Raw genomic sequence first — 21643 nt, forward strand, 5'->3', positions numbered from 1 at the left:
GAAATCCATCTGAGAACATACATATAGTCAATATAAATATACAAAGAATTCCTGTTATTTTCAAAATTGTGTGACTAGGAGTTAAATTATTACTGCATCCAAGTCACTCAGGTATTAGACTCAAAACAGTCAAGATACATCTTAGGGTGTCTAAAACCATTAAGACCAAACAACAGGTTTATCAGTTACACCCTGACTTGACAAAGTAAAGCAGCTTATTGCTGAAATAATACACAACCCAGTAAATCCATACACTCAGCACAAGCAGGGCTGATACAGGATAAAGCACTGGAGCAGCAGCATCCCAGAGCAGCCAGCATCTCTCTGTTGCTCTTCCCAATGCTATGCCTGCTTTTCCACTTACAGCTTGTATTTAGGTCAATTGGTATTACCTTTCCTTTACACCTCCCTCACTGAAATCACGACAAAGGCAGAAAATAGCAACTGAATGAGGTTTGTGTAGAGAAATCACTGAGACTAACTAAGCTCCAGGAATCAATAGGACTATTTTTAGTCACTTTTATAAAATTTCTTCTTTGCTTCTGCTACTAGAAGTACCAGAATAGAGAATGGAGCCTCTCGGGCACCCAGAGAGTCTAGTTCACGGTGTTTTGGTTTGCTTCCTTTAAAAGCTTTAGTAAGACATGACATGTCAGGGATAGGGTCTTGGCTCATGGCCTTCAATGATCAGCCGCTTTGCTGTACTCCTAATCTTAAAAACAGAATACAAACAACAGCAAGAAACAGCAGCAGAAGCTCCTTCCTGTGCATTTTCCTCCTTCAGGTGATACACTAAAAATATGCTCCACATTAGTCCCACCTAGAGAGGAGAGCTTTCTTCTCACCATGTCAAAAAACTTCACTTTTTCAGACAAATAAGTATGTAATTACACAAAAAACTGTGGGACTGCATATCACACTAATACCAGCCCATCTCACTCAGAGGGTCACATCTTTCTTGCAAATTAAGAGAGAGCAATTACCAAAGGAATGCTAAAAGCTACACTCCAGTGCTGCAGGATATTCTGCTACTGAAAGTTTCTTGCCTTTTTTCCCAATATAAGCACACAATTTAAATTATTTAGAGCTCAGAGTCAATAGAAAAGGATTCACTAACACTCTGTAAGGAAAAAGGCACATCATGACTATCAGTTTAGAGGATATTGACACTTGTGGTAGTATTAGAAAGTTAAATATTATGATAACTATATTTCAGCTGATTTTATCTCGGAAACCACACCAGCTTTGCTGATGTTTGCACTCCAGTGAACCCTGTTTTCATGTGTTTTTTCCTATCAGAGGATGCAGAAGAAGGAAATCTTAAGGGGAAAAATGCATCACTGAAAAAGTGATCATTACTTTTTAACTTCTTCTATCAGACTTAATTCCTGTTAAATCCTGACCGAGGTGTCAGTGCAAGAAGTAGAGAATTGCAGCTAAAGCCCTCAGCTCTTGGTGCCAGCTGGCAGCCTGGCCAGCCCAGCTGCACCCACAGGCAGAGAGCTGGGATTGGGAATGCAGCATCACACCCTGACAAACGTCATCTGGTCTAAGTATCTGCTCCATGAATTTTAATTTCTAACAACCTAGCTCCCAATTAAGGTCTAGCTCTGGGCAAAATAACATCCCAGACAGCTAATGCAGAGATTGTGCCATACACTGGGCATTCAGCTGCAACCCCCATGCTGTCATTCACACATGGAAGCATAGAAACAGAGAAATGTTTAGGTTGGAAAACATCTCTAAGATCACTGAGTCCAACCATTGACCCAGCACTGCCAAACCCACCACTAACCATGTCCCCAAGTGCCACATCCACATGCCTTTTAAATCTCTCCATGAGAATGTGTGCTCCACCACTGCCCTGGGCAGCTTGTGCCAGGGCTTGACAACCCTTTCAGTGAAGAAACTTTTCCTAATATGCAATCTAAACCATTTCATATGACAGCATGAAGACAGCAGCATTCCTTATGGCACACATCACCCCTACACAGATGGAAACCTTGGCCCCACTCTCAAGAGGACAGAACGAACTCAGAGCAGGACTGTAGGGGACATTCACAGCAGGGTCACCCCATCCATGCCACCTCCACCAAGAAAATTCCGAAATATCAAATATAAATTGTAAACTAGGAAGTAAATAAAGAAAAAAGGTAATATGCCCATCTCAGACTCCACTGTCATCCCCCCATTACAGTGTACCTCCAAAGCTTTTGCTGTCAAACCACACTCTTATCTAAGTCCTACAGTCAGTTGGCATCACAGGACACACTCTTCAAAGTTATCTTTATTTTTCCTTCAAAAAGGAAAGACAAAAAACCAAAAAAAAAAAAAAAAACAAAAACCACAAAACAAGAAAATCACAAACCCCAAAGAAAGTAAGAACAGGAAACCTGAAAGCCATTTTCACCTTAATAGCTGACCAACACACATCATTAGATTCCAATGGCAAGTAAAAAGACTGTGTTTACACTAAGCTTAAAACCAACAAATTCTGTTTAAGTATAAAGGGAGTGAACTCACTATCTGACAGTTGCCATTAACATTCTAGACCTGATGAACAGTTCCTGTGCTCAACAGCTTCCCACATTTCCTTCTCTCTCAGCTGGCCTAGTAAAAGATGCTTCTTCTCCCTACAAACCATGACCTTCATATTCTAGTGCCTGGTAAATTAGCAGCATAGAAAACAGATTTTTAGCTGACCTTAAAAAGGAAAGTTTGTGTGTTCTCTCAAGGACTAAATGAATCTTGTTAAACAAAACCCAACCCTTTTGGCTCTAGAAAACTTTGCCTGTAGCTCATGCATATGTTCCTACAAACCTCCGACCTTCTTTTTGTCATATGGCATTGCCTGAAGGAAAAAGGGGTAGTACCAGCAATTTTTCCAGTAATTAAAGAGAAATACTAACATAGGTGGTATTTGTGGGAACTAAATGTTGTTTTTACTGCAGCATGTGTTGCATCAAGTAGTGAGGAATTTGTTTCACTGAAGATCTAGACAATACTTAGCTTCATCTCTGTTCATGAACAGGACAAAATCTGAACTCATCCTGTCTTACCAGAAGTAAAACAACCCAAAAAACCAAAAAATCTAAAAACTTCATTGTATTTAAGCCAGCACAAATCCCAGTTTCAATAATTATTAGCTCATTTTATTCTTGCTCAAATACACTTCACCTATAAGTAATGCTAGAGGGTACCTGTTTACACATTGGAGATGGGATTTTGCAAGTGAGCTAAAAGCATCTAGTTTGGGGTTGAGTTTCTGTCGCAGACAGGTAGAGAAATTATAAAAGAAAGGCCTCATAAAATCAGGCCTTGCTTTCATAATTTCTCTACCTGTCTGCGACAAGTTTCTGCCTGTTTATTTCAACTGCAAACCCAACAGAGCAGTTCTGACCAACCACCCCTAACTACTTAATGACCTAAAGCCCTTGGAGCCACCAAAGACATGCAGACCCCTCACCCCAGAAGTTACCAGCCAGCATGGGTCAGCTCAGAACTTGGGAGAGCTCCCAGGAACACGGCAGTGCCAGGTTAATGCCTGGATTCGATGATTCTAGAGGCTTTTTCCAACCTTAACAATCCCATATGTCTGTGACCACATTCCCCTCCAAGCCCTTCGCAAAAGTGCACCCTCACAGACAAAAGCTCCATCCGCACAGCGGCCGAGGAGAATTTTAAGCCAGCAAAGGAGTGTTTGTTTGTGCTAAGAAAGAGATTTAATGTCTAAATTAAATAAGTGCACTATGCTTAGCTCCCACTGCCAGAACGGCTGGATATTAATGGCTCTCCCGCTGGAGCTGGCTCTCCCTGGAGAGCCCTGCTCACACCAGCCGTGTGCTGATCAGCACATCAGCAACAGCGGCACGCGCGCACCGAGCCGCGCGCCCCCTCCCTGCTCCTCCCTGCTTCCAGTTAGCTTCCTGAAAGGAATTGTTCTGCTGTTTTGACAGAAATCCTCTCGTCCCCTGGGAACACGCTGAAAGAATGAACAACAGGTTTGGTTCAAGGAAAGTCTGAAAATTATTGCTGCAAAATCAGGAAAGTGAAATGGAAACTCCACTGGTAGAGGACCGAGTCAAAATTAGCTCATGGATATAAAGGAAAATAAGTTGGATACTTTTAATGATTTTCAACATCATTCCTGTTGTTAAATGAGTACGATAAAACATGTTTCAGTTATGTAATTCCAAATACTAATTGTTGTGACATTTGAAACCGAAAATAATCCCACAGGTTTCCCAAACAGAGAGAGATCCATGTGTTGTGCAGAGGTGTTCAGCGAGGCCAGCAGTGCCGTTCTCGCAACAAGAACAGCCTCTCACCCTCCAGTGAACAAACAGCATCCTGAGAAATAATCACATTAGAGCTTCTCTCTGCTGGAAAGGCAGAGGGGTGAAAGGAAAGACAGAGGGCTGTAATTATTATTTGTTTTAGAATACTAGGAGGTGCTCAGTTAAAGATGTGTGAATGATGGTGGGATCATCTAGTCAGAGGGAACACAGCCCAGATGTGATAAACAAGGCCTGATGAACACGCTTCCTTTGAGGAGGGGATTGCAATGCCCGACAATCAGATCAGGCAGGACTTGTTCTGGTGATGTTATTTATACTGGGTGAACATTAAAAGGGTGAGAGAGGAATGCTCAGCATTGTCTCACAGTCAATCAAGAAATCATTTTGAAGTTCATTCAGAACCCAATTACTTCACCAGCACCTCCACGCTTCCCAGGACATGTTAAGATGTTCCAGTGATAATACAAACTCTGTGACTCATCAAAAATGATCACTTAGCACTCTCTCTAATCCAGCTGACCTGTTTGGAATATACTTACGGGTGTCATCCAAATGCAAACCTCCCCATGCAGGAAGCATTTATCATATATCCAAAAGGAAAATAGTTGTCTCTGCTCCTTTACTGATACCCTTATGTGAAGACTTAGTTCTAATTGGGACACCTTGTAGTACTGAGGAGCAGTCAGGGCTTTCTGGATAATTTAATGTACTGGTAAGGGCTTTGACTTAATCCGTGTGCTCTGCCTTACAGTAAAGACTTGCTCCTTACTGGTTTTGAGACCCCCATCCCACTAGAAGCTGTTACAGCCCTCTGTCCAGCACACACACGGCAGCCCTGGCTCCCAGTTCATCATCATGATGGCAAAACCCAGCTTGGTTTTACGAGCCTGTAAAAACCTGTACTTCTCTCCAACTTTCCTATGACTCCAGCTGCTCATTCCCAAATCAGCAGCAGGAACAGGCACATTAATCCAGCCACCTTGAGCAGTGAGACCATGAGCCCCACTCTGACAGACCCACTCAGGGTTTCATCCTGTCTGCTGTTGAGGGTCACTGCTTTAAGTATTATGATAGACTTAGGAGAATGTACTTCCTCATTTATCAGAATTTTCTGTGGGTCACACAGTTATTTCATCGTTGCACAGTGTTCAGATGTAGCCTGGATCCCAACTCCTGCACACCAGGGAAATCCCATCAGCATCTTGGAGTGCACACACAGGCACCTCACAGGCTGGGACATCTGCTCAAACCACAGCCACCCTCTCTTTTCACAAACTGGTGTTTTCCCATAAAAATGTCTCTGGCAGTGGAACAGCCCTCATTGACACTGGTGCCAACAGAGTTGGACGCGTTGATAACAGCAGAGAAGCTGCACAGGGCTGGTTCCAATTTCTGGCATCACTGATTCTATTTCCCAGGGAATAAGGGTTGCCACAATGTTGATTCTGTTAAAAGCAGCTGATGAACTTCTGTATTTAACAGGCAATAGGAGTTCAAACCTAAATATGGCTACTATATAATTTAGGGAAAACTAGTAATTTTTGAAAAACAATTATGGGTAAAGAAGAAAGAAAAAACAGGATAATAAAAAAACCTGACTTCAGTAACTGAGAGAAAAATTATTCTTTAAAGTATTCAGATATGAAAAGTAAAGAAAAAAGATCCTGTTACAGGCAATTTACATCATAGAATTTCAATGGGAAAAGCAAAACAACTAGAGCAGGAGCACTGCACGCCACTGTCACCTACTTTGCAGTTGCAATGAGAAACTAAATTGAAATCTTGTAAGAAGTGACATTTTGAAAAATTTCCAAATCTGCAGATGGAAAACAACACACTTTTTTCCTTGTATTTTTTATTTTCCAAGCTAGAGCATAATTTGATGCTATTATCTGCTGACTGTATAAGATAGATTTCACCCTTTGCAACAACTATTGTGCACACAAACCCCAAGAACAGATATATTAATAACAGATATGGTCCCCTGTGCTGAACAAATTTAAAAGCCAAAATCCAATTTATGTCTTTGGAAGGAACCAGTTTTGATGTCTACAGGTCCAGAATCACTTTTCACATATGCTAGCTTCATCCTGGTAAAACACGTTACTGGATGAGTTTCATTTTACCTGAAATGAGTCAAATAGTTTTACACTGAATTAGAAGAAGCATCTGGGCTGATATTCAGCCCTAATGACTGTCACATCGTTGGAGACACTTTATCAGACAGAACTTAGAAATTCAGTAGAAAGAAGGCACATCTTAACCTCACTAAAACTGAGAGAGCAAAAAGAATGACAAAAAGACATACCACTTATGAGGGAGAGGCAAGGATAATAATGAGGAGGAGACGGGGACAAAAATACGAGGATCACTCTCATGCCCCCTCATAAACACACAGTGCCCATTATGCTATGTGCAAAACAACAAACCTGCCTAATAGTCTTCAAAAGTTCTCATCAAACACAAGCAAGCAGCATGGCATGGATAAATAACTCCTGTCTCATGACAAACAAGGAAATATTTATGGAAGTCTATTAAACTTGGATTACTGAGACCTTGGAGCAGTTGTGGAGTGGCCAATCAGCTCTGCTGACTAAATACATTTCTATAAATGCTTTACCTCTTTTATTCACCCAATGGACCAAAATGGCTTATTCATTCTGTTCTGGTTTTATTTGGGTCTATCAAGTACAGTAAATGTGCAGTTAGATGTGTAATAAAAACTCCTTTAGAAAAGTAATTACATTACCTTACACAGAGCAGATTTTTCTTTCCCAAGCATCATGAACAACTGGATCATTTCACAGGCTCCTAAGTCCTTATTAAAAATATACTGACACATGCTAATTACTGAAATGAAATCTTGCTTAGAAATGTTAAGTCCAAAAGAATCATTTACACACAAAACAGGGCCCCCTGAAAACCACTAACTTAAGCAGAGTACTTGCTACAACAGCAGCCAGGGACATGGCTATGACCCCAAACACCTGAACAGTTCATTCTTCACATCCTGTTAGGAAAAAATTCTTCCCTGTGAGGGTGCTGAGCCCGTGGCACAGGGTGCCTAGAGAAGCTGTGGCAGTCTCATCCCTGGAAGTGTTCAAGACCAGCTTGAACATGGCTTGAAGCAAGCTGGTGTAGTGAAAGGTGTCCCTGCCCATGGCAGGGGGCTGTCATGAGATAACCTTTCAACTCCCTTCCAACCCAAACCATTCTAGGATTCTATGATTCTGCTGGTTTTGGCTAGAGCAGGATATGGTGCAAGAATGTAACAGCCCCACAGTTAAGCACTGCAAGGATCACTGCTGGCCTCAGCCACTGCCCATGTCACCTCCAGGAGAGGCCACCAGAGCTCCCCTAGAGCCTCCCCTGCCATAAACCACCCCCCCTAGCTGGGCTAACCCAGTGACAGGCTCAGCACCTCCACCTTCCACAGGCCAAGGCCATGACCAGCTGGGAGAAAGCACCTGAACTAAGAGAGCACAAAGAGGGTTATTCCTCTCTTATTTTTAGCTCATATTTGAGCGGTGAGTTGAAGCTCCAGTAATATTAACTTAATTGCTCTGCCTTACAGTTAAAGCTCAGTTCAGAAGAAATGGCATGTTAAAGCCTATTAAGCCTGAAATTGAAAATGCACCATGCTCTTACACATATTAAATAGACTAGCAGCATGTTCAAAAACCATGAATCAAAAATCCGACTGGACCCAGAAGCAATCCCCGACTTTGGGTCTTTCGTCTGAAAGCCCAAGTTTCCTCATTTTTCTAATAGCTAAGACATGCTGGATAAACTGATTTGTTGGACAATGCTTGCTTATTACATTATATTGCCATTACCAGAAACATCTACTGCCAGTTTTTTATTCAACGCTTACAAATGAGTTTATGTTATAGCTGCTGAAAATTCTGGATTTACAGTGCATTTGCAACTTTCAATATCACGTACAATTATGTACATCACACTTCTGCTCCATATGAGAGGGGCTTCCACATTATGCAATGCTCTCTGTAACAACAGCATTTCACCAGAGTTGTGTGGCTGGACACAAAAAGTAGAATTTCATAGAAAGAACAACGCACCACTGAAAACAACCAAAAAAATCAAATCCAACATGACTTCAAACCTTGCTGTGTATTTCAACCTGGCTGCTGCTAATGATACTTAAGAAAAGCTCATTTGTCTGAAAATATGTCCTCTTATTCTTAAAGACAGGTTATCTTAGAAGACCAGTGCAAACTAGTCCTGCTTTACAGCTCTGTGTCAGCTGGAGAAAAGTGCTTTAGAGAGGCTGAAGATGCAACTAAAGCAAGATTTGTAGGACAAAGCAGCATCTTCTAAAACACTTCCCAGTTTAGATGGAAAAAGTCGAGAAGTTTGTGGAGTCGAGAGCTGACAGAAGCCAACAGCACAAGCACCTTTTTCAGCTGCCAAATCAGCACAATTTGTTCTAATTTCAGGTGGAAAAAGAGAGATGCCTTCAGGCACATCCAACTTCAGCACTCCACACTGGGGATACTTATTTATGATGTATAGCGGTATGGAATACCGTATCTCCCTGTAAATCCTCACAAGGTCTCATAGATCTCTGGCTCATCTCCATCTTCTCCCGCTTCCCACACTGGGAACTGAAGCTGTCCACTTCCTAAGCTTATCCACAATCTCCTTGATCCGACCTGCTGCTGGGAAACAGTTTCCTGATCTCCTGCCACTCAAGAAGTTTTCACTTCAGCTCCTTCAGGTCCATCAATCTGCTGCTCTAGCAAAGCCACACTATTACATTTACTTACTAAACAGTCATGCCCATTCTGCCATGAAGACAGTTCATTCTTCCTTCTGCCCCAAAGTACTCAACTACAGAAACTGATAGATCCATTTACAGGAACCTTAAGTCTGCAAAACCACTCTGTTTCCACCAGTCAGGGAGCTGGGCATGCAAGGGGTTTGCTATTCTTATGGCAAAGCCGGGCTAAGCTACAGCTGCATTCACATTTTCAGAAGTATTCCACCTCTGTGAACAGTCATTTGTCAGCCTAATGTGACCATCAGGACCAGCCCTGTTTGGTTCAGGAGCTGCTCAGAAACTCCCCGGCTAAGCTGCAATTCTCTGCAACTCCTCCCAGACACATGTGCAATACGAACAGCAATAGTAAGACTGCCCAGGAGCATTCACACTCCTGTTTAATTTACTGCTGTGCCCAGCACTAGCTAATGTGTTGATTATTTGAGGTTCTTCCCCCTCCACATGGTTTTACTCCCCATTTAATTCCTGCCACTTTAGAGCACAAAATATGCCAAGTTATAATTAAACACCACTGCTCATAGGTGTGTGGGAGCAAAAAACTTTGCTCCTTCCCGACTAGGGCTAGGCTGTTCAATTGGGATGAAGTACAAAAAATCTGAGAAACTGTGGTTTCATGGCCTTGGAAACACAAGCACTAAACATCAGATTAATATCTTGACCCAAATATCCTTCCCCGAGTAACAGATTTCAAAACATATGTTGTCAGTCAGAATGGCAAAGCCAGAGATAATAAAACTTTATACGAAAATAAAGCAGCTGAGATGGGCAGAGACAAAAAACTTTGTTTGAAGTAAAGACTGAGTAATTTTTAAAACTAGTATAACAATTGTGGAAAATATTCCATCTTGTGATTCAACAAAACAGGTATTTTTAATGTAAAAGCTGTCCTTCAGACTTTGAAGGAATGTCCTGAAATACAGCGAGTGTGTTTCAGTGTGCAGAGCATATACATACAAATATTTACTTTCATATCACATCATCTAGATGTAACTGGGATAGCCAGACAACCAAGACCCTGGGGGTACAGTTTCTTCTAAAGAGCAGCATAGGCACAGCTACTGATTTTTGGTGGGTTTTGACCAAGCCATAAGGAAAAAACACAGATTTTTTTTTTTGGATTCCAGTAATAGGAAAAAAACAACCTAATGGGAAATTAATAGGTGATTTACTACAAAAGTAATTACAGCTGACCACTTTGTGCTCCTGAAGGATTTCAGGAGAGCAACTTATCATTCCTGCCAATTTTGGAGCACCTGTCATCTTCCATGGAGAGGCAAACATTTGAAGTGGGTGAAAAGAAAGGACGAAGTAAATAGAATTTCTGAAGGGCATTACTGTTTTATAACTATGAGTCAGTTTTTCACGCAGGATGTAAAAATTGATTTCAAGTGGAGAATAATGAAATATTTCTTAAGCTGTTGGCTGGCTCCTCTACGACTGCTAATTGATGCAGAGATTTTTCAATAAAACTCTGGTGACTTGAGAAGGCTCAGGGTGTACTACATTCTATTGCTCCACATTGTGATTAGTAATCACAGTGTGACAATGAGGATTGTGCATCTGTAATAAATATATACAAATAGGACATCCACAACACAGAGCTTGTGAAAACTTCAGAGAAGTGTCAATTCAAAGTTTTAATTCAAACCAGATATTTAAAGTTTGTATCTTTATGGCAGTGTGATGTCATCTGTCTGAATAAATCTAGAGTTGCATCTCATTTAATAAGATTATATGGTCAGAGCAGAAGCAATTTGCTTGAACATTTCTTGGCTGAATGGTTTCAAAAGCATCTTTTGACACTAATTTATTGAACGAATGATTGTGAACAACATAAAAACAAATTAAAAGTTTTAAGTGCTTGGGTAAGATTCTCAGCTGGTAAAAAGCAAAGGTAGTTCATTAATTCAGCAGAGGTTTGCTTAATTCTATCTACTGAAGACCTGGCTCTTTATGCTTAATGTGACTATACATATGCTTGGGCATAGTTGTACTCAGCAGACAATTTGTTCTAGTACTCAGCATCCTTCAGCCCCACAGTGCCAACTGAAATGCGAACATTTGTTAGCTCCAGAAGTTGCAGAATTAGTTCCTGTGTCCTTGCCATTAAAATAATTGGGGAAACCACTGGAGGCTCTCTTCTGCCAGACATGGGGATTTTGATAGACAAAAATGTATGTGGCTTTTACATATGTAAGTTGTACAGTGCAATTCACAGCAACAGGTGTATTAGGAATTCATGCACACTCATTACACAGGGAAAAGTCACCAATCTTTAAAATTAAACCCTGCCACTGTCCAGCCTAATGCCTGCAGGTGCTCTCTACAAGCTTGGTCCTGTTTCTTGCAAGCTAACACACACCCTTCAGTCTCAGAGTTTCCTGCACAGACACTTCTCCTCAGACTATGTAGATTTTAGGAAGAAATTCTCCCCTGTGAGGGTGGTGAGACACTGGCACAGGTTGCCCAGAGAAGCTGTGGCTGCCCCATCCCTGGAAGTGTTCAAGGCCAGGCTGGATGGGGCTTAGAGCAGCCTGGGATAGCAGAAGGTGTCCCTGCCCGTGGCAGGGGTGGAATAGGATGGGCTTTGAGGTCCCTTCCAACCCCAACCATTCTGACACTTCATCCTTTTCACTATTCTCTTTGTCCTTTTCACTAGATGCCCGCTGTGTCCGCATGATCTGCACAAACTGCCGCTATTCCCTGCTCCCAGCTCCTGTTTTGCTCTTCCCCATCTGCTCTCCTGCAGTATTACACTGCCCTAGACAGCAACAAGGAGTGTGCAGGTTACTCCCCTTTTGGCTCCATTCCTCTTTCCTCTGCACTAAGGGCAGGAAAAATTATGAAAAATTAACACAAAAAAGAGAAAAGATAAAAGATTCAGATAGTGAAAAAATATCAACGTGCCCAAACTTGCCCTGTGATTTTAGTTCAACAGAGCAATATAGAAGGACGGTATTCAAATCCTGCCCTTGTTTATCACATGCTGGGGTTTCTTGAGCTTGTATTTAGAGGTTTTTTGGCTGATTTGGAGTTTGTTCATTTGTTTTCAAAGCACAACACAAAACCTGGCACCCTACCCCATATTCTGGTTACCATTGCATGGGCATAATACGGATACATACCGCAGTGGGTCAAAAAGTGTGACCAACTCAGAGCCAAATTTCAAGTGAATTTAGAAAAATATTCCTGCATCTTCTTATCAAATCCCAAATTGAGGGCTTTTTTGATTAAAAAATTATTTTTAGTCAAAAAGGTAATTGAAACAAACTTTAAGGAATTTAGAGATTTTAGAGGAGCTAAGATTTTAGTTAGAGATAAGCCTTACTAGAGTTAATTAAAATAAATGAGTAGGCCTTGATGAAGTTGAGGGTTAGTAGTTAACTAATAATTGATTGCTTGTCAACACAATGTTTAGTTAGCTGGGTTTATAATGAAGAATATAGAAACTGACAAATAGCTTTTAGGAACATAAGACAATTGTGGGCACCTCTGTTCTGAAACCAATTGAAAACAGGGAATGGGAGTTCTACCAAGGTTCGTTTGTCATATTTGCATTGAAAAGATAGAAAGGTCAGAATGAGGAAGACTTCATTTACTTCCTCATTTTGGGACCCCTCCCCATGAAAGGGACCACCGACCCATTTCAAAGAACAAACTACGCATGCTTAATAGCTTTTGAAAAGATTAGCATACGAAGCGAGGATGGGACGTACCAAAATTATGAATATGCATTTTGGGTATTCAATACTTATATGGATAAAAGGACTCTGTAATCACCTGAAAGGTGCAGTGTGTATTTGGGAGCTATCCCGCACGCTGCCCAGCATCACAATAAACATACACTTCCTAACTTCAAACTGTTAGAGAATTTTTGTCCGTCACAGTTGGATACCAGTACTAGATCAATATCCATATTTCTTTAACCAATCATAATATTTGCACAGCAGTTAGGCATCCCAGGAACAAAACAGTTCTGCAGCCATTTCCATTTCAGTTGAGAAGAAAACAAGTCTCCAAACATCACTGAGAGGTGGTTGCCAGCTGCAGTCAGGGAAGTATCTCTCCTCCATACCACAGCAATTAAAAGATCATGTAATTACTGCTGATCTCGTGCCACGAAAGTCAAAGGAAAACCATTCATTGACTGTAATGGGCTTTGGAGCAGGTTCAAAATTTTTCCAGCATATGTAATCCTGACACTTTGGAAACCAAAACCTCACAGTTTAACTACACTCACCCACAACTAAAAAAGAAAAGAGGGTTTTCATGCTCAGCAACAATCAAGGCTTTGTTCCCTCTGAAAGGAAAATGTCTGCTTTAAATCTAAAGGATTCAAACCTTTCATCCCAAAATAAAGAAAAATTCTGAAAAGTCTAAACCAGGATTGCCCCTCCTTTCACCAAAAACTCTTTTTTTTAATCATCTGGGATCATCCATAAGCCTGGGATAATAAAAGCAGATACAGAGTAAGTCTGCTGAGCTCTCACATTTGTAGGTGTTTCTATTAGATATTTTTTACTTTTTCAGTTTTTTAAGAGAAAGCCAAAATTTCTACCAAGGGAACAGAACAGGGATAAACCCCCAACACCCAATCTCTTCCAAACATCTCATTTCCTCAGTTAAAAACCATTATCTGCAAAAATTACCATTTTAGGGGGGAAAAGGCCTCATCAAAATCACCTCATACCATATCACAAGATCTAGAAGAAATCCTTTTGTGTGCATAATAAACATTCTGACCCTCCTGTTATTTTTTTCCTGACACCAAATGATATCTGCTCTGGGCACATTTTAATACTGAACAGGTTTCTGAAGGAGACTTTAGTTGAATTATTTTATAGGCACTATTGAGGAATAACTCCAGAGAGGAAGATACTTAAACATTGCTGAAAATCCCCAGGTAGCTCTGCAAATCCACAGGCTTTTGTTATCAAGAGGCATTTACCATGTTAGCATTTTCTTGACTTCTGAGGAGTTTGCAGTTCTTCAGACAGACTTGACAATCCACATATTGCCTTGCTGGGCATAAGCCAAATTTATCTATACATCTTAATTCCCTCAGTTGCCATCCCCTTCACTCCTGCCATGGATCTAAGAAGCTTCTAACAGAAGTCCATTACATTGAATTCACTTCTGAAAAAATATTATGGTTTTACTCCACAAATAAAAGTTAAGTCTTCCCCATCCTCTGAAAGCAATGAGAAATCAGCCTCACTTAGCCTGGAAATATGGTGTCTTCAGGCACTGACCTCCAAATTCAGTTATTGCTCTGAAGTAACATTCTCCAAGCACACGATCTGTAAACTCAATCAAATTTCAAGAATTGCTATCTTTAAGCTCTCATGTGTGTTGATTACTTTCACTGTGAAGAAAGTTTTGGAAATAGAACTCATATCTGAAAAAGGACTAGAGCTACATCCACAAGACTGGATTCAGTCTCTGTGCCTATAATGAACTGCACCACAAACTATAGCCAGAGCATGACTGAAATGAACCCACACCCACAACACCAAGAGGCTTTCCTGCATCCCAAAGCAGCCTCGACCCACCCAAGAGCCCTCCTCAGTTTGAGACTGAGGGTTCAACACAACTGGATTTCTTCATGAAGAGTGGCAGAAGTTTGATCAAATACACACATGCACCAGACATCTAAATTAAGTAATCATCTTTAGCAATAGCTGTATTTTTAATGAATTCAAGCCTCTGCTGCCTCAGCCTCACAGAAGAAAAAAACCCACAAAAACACAAAAAAAAGGAGATTATTTGCCCAAATGACAAGTTACCCTTGGACCTGACCTTCTTTGCTTATGCAGTAAAACCTTGGTAGTTACAACCTCTTCCCAACATATGGGATGCCTGAAACAATTCAAGAAGCTGCTGGAAGGGAACAGGGAATGCATTAATCCATTGAACAGGAGAGTGCCACCTGCTTCACATTCTACCAAGACAGACGAGGAAAGCAACTGCCTGATCCAGAAAACATCTGCTGAACAAAATCAAAATTAATGATAACCAGAATGAGCTCTTTGATGGCCAATTCTCCCCCAGCTGCCAGGAGCCATCAAAGAGCCACTCCTGGCAGAAGCCAGTTAGTTTCTGAGGCAGCAGAGTCCCCAGGAGCTGAGCTCAGAGCACCAATGCCCCTTTGGGTGGAGCTGTGGTGTGCCAAGGCATGGAAAGCCTTGTCTGCACTTCTTTCTCCCTGAAGTTCTCCAGGTTTTGAGTTTATCACAAAATGTTTTGGGTTGGTAAAGATCTTTAAATTCATCCCGTTCCAATGCCCTGCCATGCCTTCCACTATCCCAGGGTGCTCCAAGCCCCATCCAACCTGGCTTTGGACACTTCCAGGGATGGGGCAGCCACAGCTTCTCTGGGCAACCTGTGCCAGGGTCCCACCACCCTCACAGGGAGGAACTGGTTCCTAATATCTGATCAAAATTATCTTCCTTCAGCTTAAAGCCATTTAAATGCTTTAAATTTTACATATATTAGTTGTGCCAGCACCCAAACTTTGACATGCACACCCAATACCATCATGCAATTCTGTGCTAAAAGAGCAGCTTTGCATTGGAAAAAAGAATTCGACAATTTGCAACACTAAGAACTGTCAGACAAGCACCAGGCACAGACTGTTGGAAAACGCACAGCAGCACAACCTTTCAAGTGTGTGAACTCATACTTGTTTTAAAAAGTTACTGCAAGAATACTTAACACCAACACACACACTGAAAGAAAACCAGTCTTCCTACCTTTTCTTCTTGTAACTTCAAACCTTCTGGAGTCCTATAAGGAAAAAGAAAATTTTTTGTGGTGTTTTTTATTAAATGCAAGAATTTTTCCAAGGCAGGATGAACAACCCCCCCTTAAAAGATTAGTCACTGACCCAGGGAAGCATCTATGAAGCTCAATACAATAACTGAGGAGCAAATACAAGCACACATTTCAGTTTGTCCACAGATATTTAATGGATAAATATAACACCTAAAATGACTCATCACTGTGTGATAAATTACATTGTAAAGCACAGCATTTGTCTTGAAAATGGATTTTCCCCCTCTATTTATGTTAAAAGGGAGCGGTTAGGAGGTTTATTATTACTACACCAAAGATCTGGGTTGAAGAAGGAGGAGCCATTTCAGATATTTTTAGCAGAGACTTCTTCAAATATCTGAATAATTTCAAAGCCACTGGACTACTCATGCTGAAAGCTAAGTGCTCATTTCAATCCATGCACACCTACATGATAATTTTTGCATATAATTTTTTTGCATAATTTATTTTGCAAATCATCACAGCCATCTCTAATATAGAAACTGGCTTTAAAACAACACTGCTTCAAAAGGTATTGCATTTCCAGGCAACACTATCTGCTTATACTAATGCTGAGACTTCAGAGGAATAAATATTTAATTCCACGCAGTAACACTATTTATGGGTTAATTACAAATATGTCCAAATTTCCATCGTTCGAGTTACTTCTTGCAGCCAGTACTAGAACTAGTGGAATTGTGAAGACCATCTGGAGTACCCCTGTTGTGGAGACAGGCAGAGAGAGGTGAGGTTGTTCAGCCTGGAGAAGAGAAGACTCTGGGCACCACACGCTGTAGGTCCCCACTGACTGCCTACAGAAATGCCTCTTTCTGCCTCCTGCCCCCTCCCAGAACCTCCTGGGAAGTCCCAGGGCAGGATAGAGCCACAGCTGAGGTCTCCTCCAGCCCAGGAGCCACCTCACATCACCCATGTCCTGCCCAAACACGGTGACAGTTTATACTGTCCTTTGTCATCACTCGTGCAGGCAGCAGATGCTGCTTCTCCTTCCTTCACACAACCAAAGCTGCCTTCCTCAAAACAAAGCTTCCACCACATCAGAGAAGGATCAGAATACCAGAAATGGTCTCCTTGGCACCCTTCAAGTCAGCTGAAGGGGATAATAAAAAAAAAGGTATTTGCTTATAAAAATACTGTCATTATTCCCTGTAGGATACCACCTCAGTGATCTTGAGCAATACATAAAATGGCATTCAGGATTAATACAGACTTCAAAGCATTTATCCTCTTTATGTAGCAGAACTCTGAGCTGTGCAGGCAGTTATACTCCAGGGACCTCTCGGAGCTTTTCAAAATATTAGTTTGAGAGGTGGGGCATGGGAAAAAAAAAAACTCAGCTACAGCTGCTATCATTAGGCCTGTGTACATGCAATATATGCAAAAGGGAGGAATACTTTTAAAGTTCCCCAGAGTCCCTCACACTAACAAGCTGTTTGAATTCTCTGCAGTTAAAAAGCTTAGAAATACTAAAACTAATTACAACTATTATATTGATCAAAAGGAAATAGACTATCAAGGCTCTATTAAACAAACATCCAAGTCTCATCTCACTTTTATAAAATGCCCTTTTGTTAATTCCATGTCTGCACAGACAACATGAAAGACAAAGGATGGTCTTCAAAGTTTCCCTTCTTTTATTCTGTTCCCTTTATAATTGTAAGCTCTGATGAATATAAACTATCCAAAAAACCAGATGCTGGGTTCAGAAGAAAAGCTTGTTGGAACTGCAGCGGGAGAACGCCAGGTGAAGCTGCAAGCCATCACTTCTTGTTCTTGGGAAAACAGCAGCACTTGGTGTGTCTCCCAAAACATCCCTTCCCTGGAGAAACCTCCAATGACACTGAGAATGCTCAAGATTTCAGGAGGGTAGACAAAAAAAAAAAAAAGGAAAAATGCCTGGCAGCAACAGCAGGGCTTGAAGTACAGTACAAAAATGTAGCAGCTCCAGGTAGACTTCTCTTGAAGATGATACTGATCTCAACTTTAAAAAATCACATAGAGGTTTCAAAGATTTTAATAGTGTTGCCAGTAGAGAACCAAACTATTTTGATAAAAATAACACCAACATTCTTGAATGCATTGCCTGAGGAATACATTTCTGCAGAAGCCATAAAGCAGATGGTTATAAATGAGACTTATTTCATGGGCACCATTTAATGACTGCAAATTCCTTTAACTAAAAATCTAATTTTATCAGAGCATAAATCATCTGCTTTGAAGGGAAAAAACTCTTTTGGATTTTCCATTCCTTCTAAAAAGCTTCTTCATGTACCGCTTTAAATAGTTTTTCATTAGTGAAATACAACAGTGTTTTTTGTCAAGGTTCACTTTTAGCACCTATTTCCTACCTTTTAATGTTAGTCAATTGAGTACAGAATGAAAGGTCCTTCTGTTGTGTATCTGAAGTGCCTAATCACTATGTGGAAATCAATGTAGTATGTTTGCTTCAGGATTGCCTTTCACCAGACATGTAGCTAAAGAAAATCTGCATCTCCAAAAGACTGAGCACCCCAGAGTATGATAAATATTTCTACCTAGATTAGGAGGGGTGAAAATCAAAATCAAATAGAGTTCAGTCCCTGCTTTCACACTGCTTCACTCCCCTGTAGCTGCAGTGTGTTGTACCAACACCTGTGTGAACCTGATGCCATTTAACAACTGGTTTGCACAAAGCCCTTTTCTGCTCTTAGAAAAGGAATGCCAAGGCATAAGAGCTAGTTTATATCTCCTTATTAATGATGAATCATGGGTCCATGGATGAGCAGAGCACTAGTGATAAATCAGGTTTCATTCATAACAAACACAGAGCATTGGGAACTTCATTGTGCATAGTTAAAACACAACAACACAGAAGAAATACACAACACAAAACAGTGCTTGGCAGCCAGCATGCCACAAACTGGCTTTCCAGTGGTCATTAGCAATGGATGCAAGCAGCAAAACCACTTCGGGGTTGTTTTGTATAGAATCACAGAATGGTTTGGGTTGGGAGGAACAATAAAGATCATCTTGTTCCAAACCCCCTGCCACAGGCAGGAATACCTTCCACCAGGTATGTTCAACCTGGCCTTGAACACTTGCTGGGATGAATTCAGTACTGAGAGACTTTCACATGGCTGTGCATTTCTGTTTGTTACTGGCCTCTGATCCCAGTAGGGAATGATGCTGAGCATGGATCACCAAAGCAGACACCAAGGGGATAGCAACTGCCCTCAAGCACAATAATCCATCGGATAACCTTGCAATGATTTCAGTCTCTTGCCCTTTAATACCGACTTAGATTCTGTAAAAAGGCATCCCTTTTTATAACCAAAATTTAATATAGGGGACTTGGCAAAAAATCCCCCAAAACTTAAAAAAACCCCAAAACCCACAACCAGCAGCAAAATACAATAAAACAACTAATGCAGCAGAAGAAGAGATGCAGAAGAACAGGTAACACTCCAGATCCACAAGTTCCCTGCATGGCTGGCCTTACCAGACGCTTTGTGGGAGACAAGGCAGTGCAAGCAGATAAATCAAACCCAGTCCCTGCAGCTGGGCTCATGCTGGGTCTCGCAATAAATCCGATGTTACCTCTGCACACTCCAGGTCTCCAGGGACCTGCTCTCAGGATCAGCCTAACTGCTGTACAATTTCTAAATATACAGTCCTAACTCATTTAGCAAATTAATAAAGAAGTGGCTGATCCTATTAATAGATTACCATGCCATGGATTTTTATTCCTCCCTTCAGAGCCTTCTCCTCCTTATTTCCAGCGAGGAGTCATGCAAATAAGATAGATTTAGATCAGATACTTAGGAATAAGTTCCCCTCTGTGAGGGTGGGGAGGCCCTGGCACAGGTTGCCCAGAGAAGCTGTGGCTGCCCTATCCCTAGAAGTGTTCAAGGCCAGGCTGGATGGGGCTTGGAGCAACCTAGGATAGGGGAAGGTGTCCCTGCCTATAGCAGGGGGGTCGAATTAGATGAGTTTTGACCCAAACCCAAACCATTCTGTGAAATGACAGTGCAGGGCTGGTGGGACGCTCTGCACGGGGACTAGAGTATCAGCACAGTATATGACTAATACACAGCTTACTTTGACAATCAGAATTTTCTCCCCTTTTTTTTTTTTTTTTGTGATCAGACATGAGGAAAAAATAGATCACATGCTACTGTTTGGAGAAAACTTGCTATCAGTACGGACACTGGCAATTTAGATTTGTAGTGTCTGGTATGAATACAGAGGAACTCTGATGTCTCACATCACACAGTATCATCTGCTCATCCATACGGTAGCTAATTGAGATAATGACTGCATCTCTGATTTTACTCACTATTAGTTCTGGACTCCAGATGAGAAACCCAGGTATAGCTCCATAAATTTCCACCTTGTGATGGGGAAGCTCATGGGATAGCTGTTTTTAGAAACCCCAGATTTGTGGATATACACTTTCTAATCTAAAAGCCAAGAATTCCCCTGCTTGGTGGTCAAAAGCACTTCAAGTAAAACTGTCTTCCTTTAAAAACTAATGCTACAATCTTTGTTTCAAAGGGAGAATATGCTACAATTAGAAAAAAAAAAAAAGCTCAACATTTAGTCTTTTAAGGCTGAATGGCTTCTGAACAGAATATCAGGAAGTTTAACCCTCTGTCACATCATAACCGAGTTAAGATTGCCTTGATTCCTTTTATTTTTGCAACATGATTTACTCTGGTCTTATTCTCTTCTTCAGAATCATACCAGCATTTCCCCATCTCAGTATGATTTTTCACAGTTGCTCAACTGTGACATGAGAAAAACTTCCTGAAATTTGATTCCTGCAGTCAGTGAGTGCCACAGATCAGCACAGAGCCAGGCACCACAAGCCCACATCCCTCTGCTCCCAGAGACAGCATCCAAGTGCCCAAAATTCAAGGTCATTAACATCCAGCACACCACAAACTGGTCCACACAGCAGCAGGGGGCCAGTTCTCTTGGCTGGAAGGTGACAGCCCCCAGGAAACTGGGCAGTGCAGGACCATTACGAGCTATCACACACTGCATCCTACCAGAAGTTTAAAAAAACATAAAGGAAGCAGGATTTCTGTTCTGTAAGAAACTGCAAACAAGTGGGTTTCGTCTTCAGATTGTGCTTTAGATGCATCTTGACAATCCCTGACACTCACTATTGAGCCATAACCACTCATGTAAACCAAAATTCTTCCAACTTTCTGCCGTTATTCAAGTGTACAGCACCTGCCTTGTTCCACATTTCACATTTTCTAGTACCTCAAGTACAAGAGCATCCTGTGAGATACAGCACTTATTAAGCCCTCTTAGTACACTGAAGAAAGTGGAGAGGGAGGCTGGGGATGCAGAGGAAGGACCTCAACATGCCTAATAAAAATATTATCAAAACATTCCACAGCACCTTGAGCTGCAGATGCTCAGGTAACCAGCACTCAAGAGCAAAAGCTTCTCATCTCCACAGGGATAAGATACCTGTTAAGATTTAGGATGCTCCACAAAAAAGCAATTACTGCTTGTTAGAGATACCACATAAATGGAGGTAACAAGCAGTGAATTATCACTACATACCAAAGCAATAGAAAAATAAACTTAAGTCTTGTCTCCCTGTACTTTCATTAATGCTTGAAGCAGCAGCAGGCTGTAGCATAGTATAGATTTAAATTCAAATCTGATTCTTTTCTTCCTTTCTCCAAACTGAAAAGCAGGAAGAACACTCAAATGG

At 41.2% G+C, this 21643-nt stretch overlaps 1 protein-coding gene across 3 annotated transcripts in view; it reads right to left on the minus strand.

The window, feature by feature from the left end:
* FSTL4 (follistatin like 4) overlaps positions 1–21643 on the minus strand; it is a 213532-nt gene that overhangs the window by 182605 nt on the left and 9284 nt on the right. For all 3 annotated transcript variants that reach the window (XM_068205733.1, XM_068205731.1, XM_068205732.1), the window contains exon 3: positions 15852–15885. In XM_068205733.1, coding sequence (XP_068061834.1) covers positions 15852–15885 — 34 coding nt within the window. The remainder of the gene's footprint in view (positions 1–15851; positions 15886–21643) is intronic.

The sequence above is a fragment of the Anomalospiza imberbis genome, chromosome 15 (genome assembly GCF_031753505.1).
Source record: "Anomalospiza imberbis isolate Cuckoo-Finch-1a 21T00152 chromosome 15, ASM3175350v1, whole genome shotgun sequence".
NCBI classification, from domain to species: Eukaryota; Metazoa; Chordata; class Aves; order Passeriformes; family Viduidae; genus Anomalospiza; species Anomalospiza imberbis.